This window comes from Cervus canadensis, chromosome 24 (genome assembly GCF_019320065.1).
Source record: "Cervus canadensis isolate Bull #8, Minnesota chromosome 24, ASM1932006v1, whole genome shotgun sequence".
Taxonomy (NCBI): Eukaryota; Metazoa; Chordata; class Mammalia; order Artiodactyla; family Cervidae; genus Cervus; species Cervus canadensis.
The window spans coordinates 31,186,101-31,202,278 of record NC_057409.1 but is presented as its reverse complement, the minus strand read 5'-3'; the positions used below and the strand labels follow the sequence as shown (position 1 = coordinate 31,202,278).

The window sequence follows — 16,178 nt, the reverse complement described above, 5'->3', positions numbered from 1 at the left end:
AGGTTTTCAAGCATGTGGCCTTGGCCACATGTTTGGTGCCTTCATAATTTCTTCCTCTTTGCATCCCAACCAAATTTTTGTACCCACCGAGAAGAAACCTAGTAAATGCATTTTTATTCTAAATTTTAAATGACTGATTTTACAAAGACATCCTGCAGACTTAGACAAATGAATATTAAGAGTCTTTAAGACTACTCTGTTATTACTCAGCTCCAGTCATGGGAAGATTCAGGCCCAGCACTGCAATTGTCTTCCAATCTAGATTTTCGTGTGCAACTTTTTAAAAATTACTTTTAAAATCCTGTTGTCTAAAAAAACAAAATATGTGTGTGGGCTCCTTTGTAATGACTGCTCTAATGGCTGGACTGAAGTTCTACTGGTTTAGAGGCATGTTTCATGAGAATGTTATTATTTTGATGATGTTTTCAGAAGAATTAGGATGGGTGACCCATGATGCCTTCCCAGAGTCACTGAAATCATACACTATTTGGTTGCCACTGACTTCGCCAAAATGCCATGGCCATCCCTGAGTGACTATTTAATGACCACAAGAAACAATTCAGGGAGCAGTCAATTTCTTTCACTGAGCATCTGGGAAAGCCACAATTTTTTCAAAAAAACATTCTCAACTGTCTTGGGCTTTACGATTGGGTGTTTTCTATTGCTTGAGCCAGCCAGCTAAAAGGTTCCCAAGTTTAAGATGATGCTCTCTGCCTGGGAACACCATTACGGGAAACCCTCCAAACCACAAACCCACAAACTGATGGCAAACAAAGAATGTGACTGTAAGTATGAGCTATGGATTCTGGCAGGTCTTGTTAGGTGAAGGATAGCCTGGATGTTAAAAAAATAAAATTTGCCCTATTTATAAAGGAGTAGGCTGATTTTCTCCCAGAAACAGCTCTCCTACCCCCACCATATGCTCTTAAGAATTTAGTACAAGTTATAAAACCCAGAAAAGTTATTTCAGAATTTAGTTTGGTAACAGTAAAAAAAACGAAAGAGCAATTTCAAAAATATGCAAGTCCAGCTGATGTTCACAACCTCAGAACTCCCTGCTAACAGAAGCTTATTTAAATCTAAAGCGTGGGGGGCTTCCCAGGTGGTCCAGTGGTTAGAAGGCATGGATTCTACCCCCGGTCAGGGAACTAAGATCCTGCATGCTGCACAGTGTGGCCAGAGAAAAAAATGTTAAACCTAACTTTGATTGAGCTGTTTTCACAATCATCTATTCAACAAATATTTTTTGAAAGCATACTATGTGCAAGGTATCACTTTTATCTAATAAAAGAAGTTTTATCAGTTAACTCAAATAAAATTTTATTTTTATAAATGTACTGTGTAGACAATAAAATAACACGTCCAGTATATCAAAGTCTCCAAAAGTACTTGAAATAGCCAATAATTGCCCCACCCACTCCACTTATTATTGTTACTATCATTAAAAATGCTTTTTCTTAGAGAAATGCAAATCAAAACTACAATAAGATACCACCTCACACCAGTCAGAATGGCCATCATTGTAAAGTCTACAAACAAAAAACATTGGAGAGGGTGTGGAGAAAAGGGTGCAGTCACTATGGAGAACAGTATGGAGGTTTTTCAAAAGAACTCTACATAGAGTTGCCATATGATCCAGCAATTCCACTCCTAGACATATACACAGACAAATTCTAATTCTAAAAGATACATGCATCCCTAGATTCATAGCAGCACTATTTACAACAGCCAAGACACAGAAGCAAACTAAATGTCCATCAACAGATGCATGAATAAAGATGTGGTACATACATTAAAATAGAATATTACTCAGCCATTAAAAAGAATGAACGCCATTTGTAGCAACATGGATGGACCTAGAGATTATCATACTAAGTGAAGTCAGAAAGAAGGACAAATACCATATGATATCACTTACATGTGGAATCTAAAATACAACACAAATGAACATATCTATAAAAAAAAGTCTCACAAATGCAGGCATACTAAGTGAAGTCAGAAAGAAGGACAAATACCATATGATATCACTTACATGTGGAATCTAAAATACAACACAAATGAACATATCTATAAAAAAAAGTCTCACAAATGCAGAGAACAGCCTTGGGGTTGCCAAAGGGAGGGGAGGTGGGGGAGGAAAGATTGGGAGTTTGGGATTAAAAGGTGCAAACTAGTATATATAGGATGGATATACAACAAGGTCCTACTGTATAGCACAAGGAACTAGACACAATATCCTGTGATAAATCATAATTGAAAAGAATATATACTCATATGTATAACTGAGTCATTTTGCTGTTCACAGATATTAACATTGTAAATCAACTATTTTTCAATAAAATAAACAAGATGCTTATTCTTTTATAGGCATTTTATTCAACAAAAGAAACTATGTAAAATATGTTTCATGTTAAAAAGTAAAAAAGATAACACGTGGTCAGTAAAAGAGTTAAATCTACTAAATTCTCCATTCTAATGCAGAGAATATCATCTAGAAGAAACAGACATTTACAAGAAATACAAAGATACAGATTTCATGTTAATAGATTTGAGTCTTAGTAACATGTAACATAAAATAGCAAAATTCAAAGGTCAGCTTATAGATAAAAAGTAGATTTTACTTGTTTATAACTAGTAGTTACTTAGGAAAAAGTGTTTACTAGCCAAGCTTTATACATGCAATTTAAATGGAAATAAATTTTTAGTAAATTATGAATTCCTACAAGGAAAATTCTATAGACACTTTTTCTGTGAAATAAATTTCACAGTAATTAATAAACTAACTTTAGTTTTTGAGTGCTTTTTAACATCTATTTTTCAAGTTAGAGTTAGATTTGTGGAAAGCTTTTAGGAAATTGCAAACTAGTTTGTAGTTGCAATATATGTTGAAAAAGTGATAATTTAGGTCCTTCTATAATTCAAAATGAGCTAAAAACAGCACTTAATGCTTATCTAGAAATTATGGGTCTCATATTTCTTTGTAATGTAAATGAGATGTCATTAATAGAAATCAATTTATGAATATGCATTTAATAGAAATCAATTTATGAATACAGTCCTCTATTGTGATACAGATACGAAAGAGATTTAAGGTCACTTCCTGTAAAGTGCTGTGCAAAAGACAGACATGACCAAAAATTACTGTCAGTATTTTTCATTCTGTGGAATTTCGAGAGTGATTTAAGAAAAGTTTAAAAAAAAAAAAAAAGCTGTTCTGTTCTGCAGAAGTACTTTAATCTGCTGCCGTCAACACTCATCACTTCCTTAGCTTCTTGTCCTGTTGGTTTCTATTCAACTGGTAGATGTTTTTCTTCCACACTTAATGCTGTCATTCGATGCCCAAAGTATTAGGATGTAGATACAGTGGCTGATTTTTTTCTTGCCTTAACTAGTATTTAGTAAATTCATTTAATTCAGTAGCATTCAATTTTCGAATAACTTGGGTGTCTTAAACCATGCTACTCAAAGTACTGGTCTGAGAGGAAATAAAGATCTTGGTAACATACGTAACCCACTGCTTCCTTCATCAAGAAAACTGCTTCAAAAAAGTATTAACTAAACTGAACAGTGTGTTCCCTGATCCATCCTGGCATAAGCTCACTAATCCATGTAACAAACAACTCACAGAGCAGCAGTTGGTCCATGGATCACACTTTGAGTAGGACCACTTTAAATCTCTCTCTTTTTTTTTTTTAATTAAAAATAATTATTTAAAACTTGTACAAAGTTTTTTAAGTTAACCTTGTTCTTCTTTGGCCACACTGCCCAGCTTGTGGGATCTTAGTTCCCTGACCAGGGAGCTGGGCAGGGAAAGCACAGAGTCTTAACCACTGGACCTCCATGGAATTCCCTAAGTTAACTTCTTAAGAAATGGATGAAGGAGAGAGAATGTAAATACAGATGAGACATTACCAAGAAAAGACATTTAAATTTTGACTTACGAGTGGTGAAGACTCCGGTGACTCTGGGGCTCTGCTGATTGCCCTTCACGGCTACGAGGCTCACTGCGTACTCAGAGCCAGGCTGCAGGTTCCGCAGAGGGTACTGTGAGGCTGAGGGCCCCACGTTGTACTGCTTGGGCTGGCCTCCCCGGGTCAGGCCCACGGTCAGTCGGTACCCGACTATCCGGGCGCGAGGTGGAGTCCAGGTCACTATGACCGTGGTATCGGTTTCATTGATAAACTGGAGGTTGGTGGGAGCATCCAATTCTAGAAAAAGAGATGAAACACGTCAAGAAATAGTTGCACTTCAGAATTATCATACTGAAATCCTAAACCTTGACTGAATTTTCTAAGTTCTTTCTTCTCAAGGTTGAAACAAAGATCAAAACCTTGGAAATACTGAGCCATGAAGCTCTTCTTCATGGAGAAGAAGAATGCTACGGAGAACTTAAAACTCTTTGTCAGTCATGAGAAATTATTCACTGTGTTTGCCTGACTCTGATCCTGTGGAAAGTTTAATTTTCCAGCATGATTTTCCCATTACCCTCAGAAATTACACTAACATTGCAGAGATGGTATTTAAAAACAAAAGCTGGTACTTGTTTGTTCTGCTCTGAGCCAAACAGGTGAAGAAAAGAGAAATAAACCCATTAAATTGAGGGTAAGAAGAAAATTCCACGTGGAACCAGTGACATTTTCTGCATTTATTCAATGACTAATCCTTTGTTTGAATAGTAAAAGTAACTTTCACATGATTCAGATTAGACAAAAATGATAACATATACTCAGAACCTCAGATTCATGGCAAGACCCTGGTGAGTTTGCCCTAGCACAAAGAATCACATAAATTGTTGGTTTGCTTCTTGAGTGTGATAACTGGCAATTTCCCTACAATAATTTAAAACACTTTTCAGAGGGAGGAAATGTTTAAGAGGTAGTCAAGTATAATAACTGAAAGCATGGGCTTTGCAGTCAAAAAGACATAGGTCCATGTGGATCCCACGCCATCATTTCTCAGCTCTGTTACTTTAAAAGTTGCAGAATTTTTTATAAGCTTCAGTTTCTTCAAGTATCCTGTAGGGATAATAAGACCTTCCTTATTAACTCAAAATGAGGATTAAATATGAGGATAATGCTAATAAAGAACTGAGCATATAACCTGGTGCTTAACACACAATGAATGTTTTAGCAATTACGATTTATAAATAATTCTGCTATAAAAGGATCAAGAGACCACACTTGAAGTCTGACCTAGGTATATTTACTTACACAAATAGTACTCAAATTTTCAATCCATGTCTCCATTAGCAAGGAAAAATAGGCTAAGTTTTGCTCCTTTGGCGTCATGCCCCGATGTATTTGGGAAATGGATTACCAATTAGCCTCTATGGAGCTTGTCTGAGTTTGCACTCACATCTGATGGGCTCTGTGTTGACTACACATTTCCTGTCCTCTGAGTATGTTCCTGTTTCTAATTGTGAACCTAGGAGTGAATGGCATGCTGCCCATTCACCACAAGTGGAAAGGGAGGGCGGAGAGTTTGGGGTGGAGATAAAGACCAAACCTACTGGTTGCCTGTTGTGCCGTTAGAGGCTTGCTCTCCCTCCCCTGGTGCACGGCGAAGACTTTGAAGTGATAAGTGACCCCAGGGGACAGCCCGGTGACTTCTGCAAAGGTGTTCCTGCTGACGGGCAGCCTCTGCCCATGCTCCCCAGGCAGGTTGACGGGGATCACATCCACGCGGTAACCAGTTACTGGACTCTCTGGGGGTGTCCACATGATGGTGATCTTCACATCTGTCACCTCCACAAACTGCAGGTCCCTGGGAGGGGGAACTTTATCTAACAGACAAGAGTCCAGTGGTCATTCGCAATTCTTGCTGAGAATTATTTTTAAAAAACCAGTTTGCCAGATGTATATAAGGCAATTCATAGAGTCCCTCTCTTCAGAGCAAAGCTGTTTTCTCTTTAAATCTAAGAACACATTTTGGGGATTATATTTTCATGGTTTAGTCATCTTGCTTACATTTGACATTTAAAACTATTATGTAAAATGTGAATGTAAGCAGATGAGTTTCTATCAAATGAAGTGTCATATTGGGGGGATTTAAAATAAACATACTCCCCAAAACCCCTAAGCAAACTTGTGACAACAGAAAAAAATGTGGTTTTTACTTAATGAATCTTTTTTTAGTACTTAAGAGCAACAGATGAACTACCCCTTAGGTTTCTTGGGGAAAATGTGAAGGCTTTATGCTGTCAATTTTTAATCAGGAAAGCCAACAGCCAGCTTTTATTAGTTACTTTACAGTGAGGACATTTCAGCTAAATTTCATAAGTTCAGGGATAGAATAATCTATAGGATGACTTGCATATAGGAACCGTAGACAGAGACAAAATAACCCCCCCAAAGAGACAATTATTCTTTGATCTTACATGTCTGGTTGTCCCTAGTAGGCTCATGGAATGAACACAAGCCAAGGTTGGTTTTGTTCCTCTGGCAAAAGGGAGGTCCAAGATGTGACTTTCTTAAGCCTTAAGAGGTAAGATAGCACCAGACGCATCTTTAGGTTACCTGAACGTGGGACTCCAGTGGTTTCCTGCTGGATGAAGACGGGAGTACTTTCTTGATTTTCTTCCACAGCATAGATGGTGATGTTATACTGAACACCAGGTTGCAAGTCACTGAGAGTGACAGAGTTGGCAGTTTCAGGAAGATTGAGTTCTGTGCTACTACCCTCTACGGATGGGGAATAGACAATTCTGTATCCTGCAGATTCAGGAGAAAAATATAAAACATACTGATGAAACACAGGTTTCAAAAGGCCTAAATCCCCCTTTCCTAATAGCCCTTAGCATCTTGGTGGATCACTCTTGAAGAGTGAGCAATTCTTTTGGACTCATTCAATAGTGCTACTTCTTATAAGGACTATTCAGCCCAAAGACAAAATAAGAATAGTCATGCAAAGCTTTTTAATAATAAATATCATCCTCGAAGACCGAGATCCTTAACAAATGTCTACTAGAGAAGCCAGGAGGTGAAAATATTCATGTTAAATCGATTTCTTTTCTTTGAGCTCTAGATGATGGGAGCAATCAAGGAACCACTCTGAGCTGGAGTTGTCTAGCCTGTCTGTGTCTTTTAAGAACTTCAGAAACAGTTAAGTCACCTAATGAGCTAATAAGGCATCTCAGCTGCCTCTAAGAATAAGTCTCAGAGTGAGGTTTTCAGAAGAATTACCCCTCTTCTATCATGGGAATGCCTGGTTTAATAAATCCATGAGGTTTGTGCCCGTGTGATTGTGTATGTGCACGTTTGTGTGAAATAGGTTAATTAAGACATATTTAAGAGGAAATTATTCATAAGAAGGTAAGGCTGTAAGACTTAATTAATACCACACACAGACACACATACATCTACTCTGGTCCAGTAATTACAATAGAGATATAAGTGATTTGCCTGCTCATAGATCAGAGTCCACTCCCTCACCTCCTACGGCATCAAGATTAACATAGGAGCCAAGAAGAGGCAGCTAAGCTGACCTGTGATGGGCGCCCGGGGTCTGCTCCAGCGAACAACAATAGAAGTGTCATCAACTTGGTCCACGGTAGGGTCAGGAGGGGCATCAGGTGCTAACAAAGAAAGGAAGAAATGAGAAAAACAGGAAATACTGCTACAGGTCTGTTTCACAGGGGGAAAAAAGTCTTTTCACACCACGCGTACCTGTTGTCTGTGAGGTAGACAGGATCAAATTCTGCTCTCCTTCCTCGGATATCTCATAAACATTCACAGTGTATTTTCGGCCAGGAAGCAGGTCAGGGATGTTCACGGAAGTGGCTGTGCTGGGAAGATCTTTGAAATAAAAGGGGATGGTTACTATCAGCGCATACCAATCCCTCTAATGACTCCATAACCTATGAGAAGGATAGTTCTAAAACTATATATTCATGGGGGTGGGGGGAATGAAGGAAGAAAACTATAGAGAAATGTACTAATGTATAGTCAGTAATTATCAATGCACTATGAGATAATTTTTTCCCCTTTTCCCAGATATTTTCTCTAAGGATATACAATTTTAAACCACCCCCAAATTTGTAAATGTTGTCCTCTGTAGTTGGAAGTCTAAGCAGTGGTTATGGGTGAGGGATGTTGGGGGATAGGGGAGGAGGGATATTCTTTTTCTTGATCTGGGTCCTGGTCACGTGGGTGTGTTCTTTTTATAAAAATTCACTGAGTTCTATGTTTATGATTTGTGTACTTTTCAGTGTGTATATTTCTCCACAATAAAGTTTTTAAAAGTCCGTTAAACATGAGAATCCGAAAAGCATGAATAAGGGTACTGTGTCTCTCCCAAAGCTAACAGTCCCCATTCTGGCAATTACTTCCAGGAAGAACACACTATTGTTGTGTGGAGCTGTGCCCAGGCTAACACAGAACACAGCTCCCACCAGGGACCAGGAAAGTGAGCACGGTTCAGGAAAAACCCAGGTCGGTTCTCAAAAGGGTCAGTTGTTTTCTGTCCTCACACTGGAGGGTCAACTAGTTCCAAACTTCCCAGGCCACCGGCGTGGATGCCCCCCCACTCCCACCGCCCAGTCCCACCCCCAGCAGAGTCTCCCAGCAGCCGGACATCAACACATCGAGCTCACCCAGGTACTGTGGTTCATCTCCCTCTTCGCTCAGCTCATACTCCACCCGGAATCCAGACACAGTGTCTGAAGCCGAGACCCAGGAAACCACAAAGCTGCTGGCTGTGATTTCAGTCACCGACTCAGAGGTGGCCACAACAGGGGACAAGGGTGTGGTCTCTCCAGTCACAGTGTTGCCTAGAGTCACAGAGAGGGCAAAGAGCCTTCAGCCATCGATAAAACTTACTACCATCATCTGTAAAATACCATTAAAAAAAAAAAAATGTAGGTGCCGGACTTCCCCATTAGTCCCAGTGGTTAAGAATCCACCTGCCAATGCAGGGGACATGGGCTTGATCCCTGTGACCAGGAACTAAGACCCCACATGTTACAGGGCGGCTAAGCCCATGTGCCACAACGACTGAAGCCCACGCACCCATGTTCCACAACAAGAGAAGCCACCACAATGAGCAGCCCACACGCCGCAACAGAGAGTAGCCCCAGTTCTCTGCAACTAGAGAAAGCCAGCGCAGCAGTGAAGACCCAGCGCAACGAAACAAAATAAAAATGGGTATTCATATTCATCCATGGAAGAATACGAATCGAGAAGGAAAGCACTTCCTGTGGGGAGCCCAGCTCTGAGAAAGCCAGGCACAGATGGACGGGCCGCTGGGATACATACTGGTCACCGCTGGGCTCGTGCTGGTGGTGGTAAAGTCGAAGCGCGTCACCTCTCTTTGGCCATAGTGCTGGACGCTGATAAGCTGGCCCTCATATACCACACCTGGCCTCAGGCCTTTGATGGTGTAGGAGTTTAAGTGGCCAGGAATGGTAGCTTCTTTCCAGCGGTTTGGAGAATTTTTCTAAAAATTTAAGTGGAAAAAAAAAAGATCACACAAGAATTTACAAAGATGAACGCTGATAGATCATGTGGAGCATTCTTCAAAGAAGAACGAGGAGCCTATGAAGCTCCGTTTGAGGGGGAAATCATGGAAAGTTGGGATCAGAATAGAAACCTGTGGCAGAATTTGTTAATGTTAATAATAATGATTATTAAAGCTAATATTTACTGATGGTTTACTATGTACTATGCTCCGTGCTGTTTTCCTTCCATTCTCTTATTTAAGGTTTATCTCTTCCCTCCTCCAAGTTAGTGGTATTATCGTCCTGATTTTACAGATGAAGAAACAGAGTTACATGACATGCCCAAGATTATACAATGGGAGGCCCTGGGCACCTTCTCTTTTGCCAGATTAATTGTTCAGTTTAATAACAGCAATCCAAGGTGATAACCCAAGTTTTGCCTTTCCCAATTTTTAAATTTCCACAATGAATTGGGATATATTCCTCTCTGAAGTGGGAAAAGGCTTTATAGTCTATGTTTATTTAGTGGGATACAAACCAAGTTTCTTACAGAGCAAAGGCATAATATTCTTTCATGACTCAGTTCGCGGGACCATCACATATGAGGCTTAACACTGCTCTGGTTTTATGACTCATTCTTGGATATGAACTACTCCATCAAAAGTGGTTAGCCAACTTTGGGCAAGACTGCAGAAGAATGTGATCTCAGTTTATTTAATCTTTGTCTCCAGTTTATGTTTTCACATCCTGTCCGAATTTATTAATATATCATGGATCGCAAAAATTATGGCAATAAAATGTGTAAAAAAGAAACATCCTTACTTCAAACAAGTTGAGATCTTTTTAAGTATAAATAGTCTGCGAAGTCACTTCAGTCATGTCTGACTCTGTGTGACCCCACAGACAGTCAGCCCACGAGGCTCCTCTGTCCCTGGGATTCTCCAGGCAAGAACACTGGAGTGGGTTGCCATTTCCTTCTCCAATAAATAGTCTACACTAATATAAATCAAAATACATTTTTAATACCCAGTGATTTTACAAAATTATCCAATCAACCAGTTCCTCAATAATTCAGATACTCAAGTGTCCCTTTATAATTTTTAAATAAATGAAAGTGATCCCAGTACTGTTTACATTTAAACACCTTGTGAAAAACAGTAAATTAGTCATTATAATTAGCTCAGATTTAATAGTAAGCCTTTCATTCAATGTGAACTTTTTTGGTTTGTTATTAGAAGAAAATACTCAAGAATAAACTCTCAGGTGACAAATATTAAAGAAAAACCCAAAAGTGTTAAAAAAATCTCGAAGAAATAACCTCCACTCTTTGGAGACTTTCTAACTTATATACATTTTATGTGTGTACTAAGTCGCTTCAGTCGTGTCTGACTCTGTGTGACCCTATGAACTGTAGCACACCAGGCTCCTCTGTTCATGGTATTCTTCAGACAAGAATACTGGAGTGGGTTGTCATGCCCTCCTCCAGGGGATCTTCCCGACCCAGGGACTGAACCCGCATCTCTTAAGTCTCCATTATTGGCAGGTGGCTTCTTTACCACTAGCATCACCTGGGAAGCCCTTATACACATTTTATACCTATGTGCAATTATCCCTTATTACTGTGGTCTCACACATACTTCAGAGTTAAGTTTATAGTAAATAAAATCAGTGAAGAGAAATGAGAGATAAGAAAGTGTTAGAGAGGAAATATATTCATCCCATCGACTGACATCATTAGACAAAAAGTTCTGCAAATGACTGCTACATATACTGTGGACATTAACAAAAAAAAAGGTGAGAGAAGAAAAAGAATGATTTCAACAACTTGAATTTTTCAAAAAGAATCTAATACAATTGCATGAGCTGGTCAAATGTTTTATTTTGCTTTGCTTTTTTAGTTCCTAGAAACCAATAGCTGTGATTTACAATGGGCATTTTTCTCCTGTGCTTAAATAGTTTCTCAAATTAATGTCATACGTTTTGGAGAGATATAAGGGCAGACCTGAGAGGGTAAGAGAAACTACAACTTAATATATCAATATCTTCCTTAGTGAGACTTAATAGATCAATATCCTCCTTAGTGAGGTTTCTTCAATTTCTAGATGATTAGTAGGCAGTCACAAAGTCATTCATTAAATACACTAACTATCCCTCATCTATACTTTTCTCTCATCATCTCTCCCTTCTATCCAAATAACTGCAAAGATTAAAAAGTAAGGTTTTATGAAATGATCATGGAAATTCCCTGGAGGTCTACTGGTTAAGACTTGGGGTGTTCACTGTCATGGCCTGGGTTCAATGCGTGGTTGGGGAACTATGATCCTTCAGACCATGTGGCGTGGTCAAAAAAAAAAGTCAAAATAATCACTTAAAAAGTGAACCAAAAAAGAAAGATATTAACTTAGCTATTTTGTTTTACAAATCACGGAAAATGATACCAGTAATTTTCTTTCCCTTTGATGGAGTTGCAAGACTTTTAAAAACTTTAGATTCTCTTCCCGTGCTGGGTAAGAAAAATTTTAAGCATTATCATTTCTAAGTCCTCACAAACAAGATGTTTCTAACATGAGGAGCTAAGTTCACCTAAATACCAAAAGAAAGCTAAGTCTATATGTCAATTAGATTGACCACATATTGTTTGGTCACTAAACAAATACAATGCCAAATGACTAGTTCATCAGATCTCCTGCTCCAAAACTGAAACACATTTTCAGAATCTGTTCATTTCCTTCTCCTTTTAAAAAAATATTCAATTATTTACTTTACTTTATTTCACTGCACCTAGTCTTAGTTGCAGCACATGGCATCTTTTAGTTGTGGCACACAAACTCTTAGATATGACATGCAGTATCTAGTTCCCTGACCAGGGATTGAACAGGAGTCTCCTGAATTGGGAACAGGAAGTCTTAGTCACTGGACCACCAGGAAGTCCCCAGAATCTATTAATCAAGAGCCTCAATATCCAAGGTTTCTGAGCAGGATACTCACAGGTTTCCATCTTAGAATGTACTTGGAAATGTGAGATGATTCTGGTGCATTCCATTGGATGGGGTGAGAGTTGGGTTGACTTGGGGTCTCAGTGATGATTACTTGGACAGGACCACTTGCCTCTGAAAATGAAAATATGAGATTTGGTGATCTTGAGCATTCCCTTACTTCAACTTAAAATTTAGTGCACATGGATGGCCATCATTAAAGACAGTTTTGCTTATCAGTAAATAGGAGCACAATAAAAATTATCTGGAGTTAATTTTTTACATTTTGACATTGGAAATCAATGAGACAAATTCTTTTTTTCTTAATCAATCACTGTCAAATAACAATATTGTGTTAATTTCTGCTGTAGAGCAATGTGATTCAGTTATACACACACACACACACACACACACACACACATATTCTTCTTTATATTCCTTTCCATTATGGTTTATTACAGGATATTGAATATAGTTCCCTGTACTAAACAGTAGGATCTTATTGCTTATGCATTCTATATATGATAGTTTGCATCTGCTAACCCTTAACTCCCACTCCATGCCTTTCCCACACCCTTCCTTTTGTCAGCTACAGGTCTGTTCTCTATGAGACAAATCCTTTTTTAGCAGATAGATTCTTGTCTTTCACAAGAAAAATGCAACTCAAACTTATTTATAAGCAAATAAAATAATTTTTTAAATGCCACTTAGCTTGCTTTCTTCTCCATTTTCAAATAATTGTGAGAAAACTGTGGAACTACTCTAACACAAATAATGTAATACAGAATACAAACTTCATTTCCTTATACTAGACTTCTTTGAAGGAAATTCTAGCTTGTGGAGCTTTTCATCAAGGACAAATCTACCATCAAGAAAGAAAAAACATTCCAAAGACCATATGACATGATGTAAAACAAACACATTTCTAAATGGGGTAGAATCTTAGACAAACAGACAAAGGTAATAATTAAAGACTCAATTTTATTTCTCATCCTCTCAGTCTAAGATCCTATCAGTTTGGGAAAATGTTTTATTTTTATTCAAGAAGTTTGCTCTAAAATCATTCCACTGATTGGTCAAATTGCTGAGATCAAACTTATATTTTTTCAAAAGTAGTTATCAACAAAATGACATTTTGAAGTGTATACTAAATTTAATATTTCCACATCTTAATGTGTAAAACTATTATCAACAAATTTAGGGTGTGGTTTTGGCTCTTTTGCCTTTTTTTGTTTTTTAAGGCCAAACAAGAGAAGTGGAATCAATTTCTTAATGGGGTAGATTCTATTTAGGATAATTATTAAATAAATGGAAAATTTATGCCTGCAGAACAGAACACTAATACGGTCTTTTTTATGATGTCAATCAATGTTCAACTTATTAGAAATAAAAATAAAGTTCCTTGTAATAACATTTCTAAGAATTTCTAACTGACATTCTGTTAAATAGAGCAAAATTTTGCATGTTAGCTGGAGCAGTTCAGCAGATTATTAACAGATTTAAGTTTTCCATAAGGTCATAGAAAAAATATTGATTTTCAAACTTAATTATTATCCTCACTATTAAATTTTCTTTGAAAATAAAGTTTTCTCTAGCAGAACAAATACACAACTTGCATATCTGGATAGACTCAAAAATTCTAGAATAATATACTCACTTCCATGCTGAGAATAATTCAAAGTTTGGCTAAAGACTAATAAACATTCTTTAAATCTTAATTTCATCTAATACACATATTTGTAAGCTGTACAAAAACCAAAATTAATAAATAAAATTCTCAATTTTTAATTCTAAAGCGTATATTTCATAGACCATGCATGTTTGTTTTAATTAACTGGCAGAAGTCAATTCCACAACCCTCTTTAAATAACCCCTTCAACATTATATCTGTATGAATATAAATACATTTTAAAAAACAAACATTGAGGCAAAATTTTAGAGATGTGATTATTTAAAGTACTCCCATATATATCAGTAAATATAGACTATCGCATTTTTATATTATAATAATTGGTATAAGGCTGTTTAAATATTGATCCTTAAAAGAAATCCTACCATAATTTCCTTATGTAAAGAGATGCCTGATATGTATTTTAGTTTAACAACCATGATTTTGAGAGAAAAAAGTTTATGATGCCATGAATGTACACCATCAAGAGTCATTCCTAAAGCTAACCAAGGACTTCAGATGATTAAATGCCAATGTAGGTTCATTGATTGTAACAAACGTAACACTCTGGTGGGGATGTTGATATTAGGGGATGTTGTGCTGTGTAGGAACAGAGGAAACATGGGAAATCTCTGTACCTTCCTTTTGATCTTGCTATGAACCTAAAACTGCTTATAAATAGTCTTAAATTTTAAAAAAAGATCATGATGATTATGGCTGATTCATGTTGATGTATGGCAGAAACAATACTATAAAGCAATTATCCTCCAATTAAAAATAAATAAATCTTAAAAAAATTATGATGGTTACATGTTTATCAAGATTAAGTTTTAGAAAGATAACACAAGTGACCTTTACTGCCTACTTTTAAGCTTAATCATGCTGCTATGTCCATGAGGAGGAGGATAGTAAAGAAAAGGGGAGGAAAAAGAAACAGGCGACTCAGAGGTTTTTACTCAGTGATGGAGCAAAACAACATAAGGTTTCTCCTAAAATTTCAAGTGCTGGTTTGAAACCTTATGTTTTTAATGTTTGGATTGTACCATAGCTCACCTTTAACTAAACAGGGATAAGATATCTTGCATTTAGCACAATTTTGTTCAGAGAGTAAAAAAATTATCCATGATTTGTAAGGTCAACTAAATTCCAGCTATCACTCTATTCCACTTTTTCTACATATGATTCAAGGATAAGAAATCTTAAAATTCTGACATCATTTACATTATTTAGACTTAGCCTTCTGATAATCCTTTTGATATTGGTTAATCAGTAAAGCTTTGTAAAGTAACCTGAACAATGACTCATGCCATTGTGAAAACTTGACTCCCTCTCTTATTCAATTAATCATACTAACTATGAAACAGTTAAGGAGAGATATGACAAAATATCTACACTTTCAAAACCAGTTTGAAATAAGGCCCAAATGAATAATTTCCAGTAATGGTGACCCTGGAGAAGTTAAACATTTATGCATTTGCAACTCAGCCCTTTTTTTCTTTATTTAGTTTGCTGAGATCTGTGCTTTCCTGGTTGTTTATTGACAAACCAAATCCCTCTTATCTTCTGTTAGTTTGAACAACTCTACTGAATCCTCTGTAGGAGGAACAAACAGGGCAAGGCTCAGAGACAACAGACTGGTGATGTGTTGTTCCGCCATCCTTCCCACACTCTGAAAGCCCCACAAGCCAGGCAGGAACCATTGAGCAAACCAAACACACAGATAAGACCCAGACTGTGTACTGAGGCCAATCTTCTCTCCGCTGAAATCGCCTCTATGCTCAATGGGCTCTTCTGTTATGAAGAGTAGAAACAAGGTCAACACATAAAAGTCCAACACAGGAGCATTCCCTCCCATTTAGATTTCATCTCTGGCGTGTCAACCTATAGGCTTCCAGCAAGATGTTATGTGAACAGGATTACTTTAAAAGAGAGAGCGAAAAAAGTTCTAATTCACTGAGAAGGAAATCACTTTCAAGACCACCACACCAGTAAGAACCATAAATAGACAATAAGAGCATTTTTTAGAAATGTCTATCCTTTGGTTGTATCATTAAAAAAAAAAAGCTTCAGTTATATACTTTCTGAACTTACAGTAATTCTG

At 37.4% G+C, this 16,178-nt stretch overlaps 1 protein-coding gene across 13 annotated transcripts in view; it reads right to left on the bottom strand.

Annotated features, from left to right (window-relative positions):
• Positions 1–16,178, bottom strand: part of FN1 (fibronectin 1) — a 69,494-nt gene that overhangs the window by 35,490 nt on the left and 17,826 nt on the right. For all 13 annotated transcript variants that reach the window (XM_043445310.1, XM_043445311.1, XM_043445316.1 and 10 more), the window contains exons 13-20: positions 12,422–12,543; positions 9,252–9,432; positions 8,591–8,767; positions 7,665–7,793; positions 7,484–7,573; positions 6,516–6,710; positions 5,510–5,782; positions 3,942–4,208 (exon numbers count right to left, since the gene is read on the bottom strand). In XM_043445310.1, the coding sequence (XP_043301245.1) occupies positions 3,942–4,208; positions 5,510–5,782; positions 6,516–6,710; positions 7,484–7,573; positions 7,665–7,793; positions 8,591–8,767; positions 9,252–9,432; positions 12,422–12,543 (1,434 nt within the window). The remainder of the gene's footprint in view (positions 1–3,941; positions 4,209–5,509; positions 5,783–6,515; positions 6,711–7,483; positions 7,574–7,664; positions 7,794–8,590; positions 8,768–9,251; positions 9,433–12,421; positions 12,544–16,178) is intronic.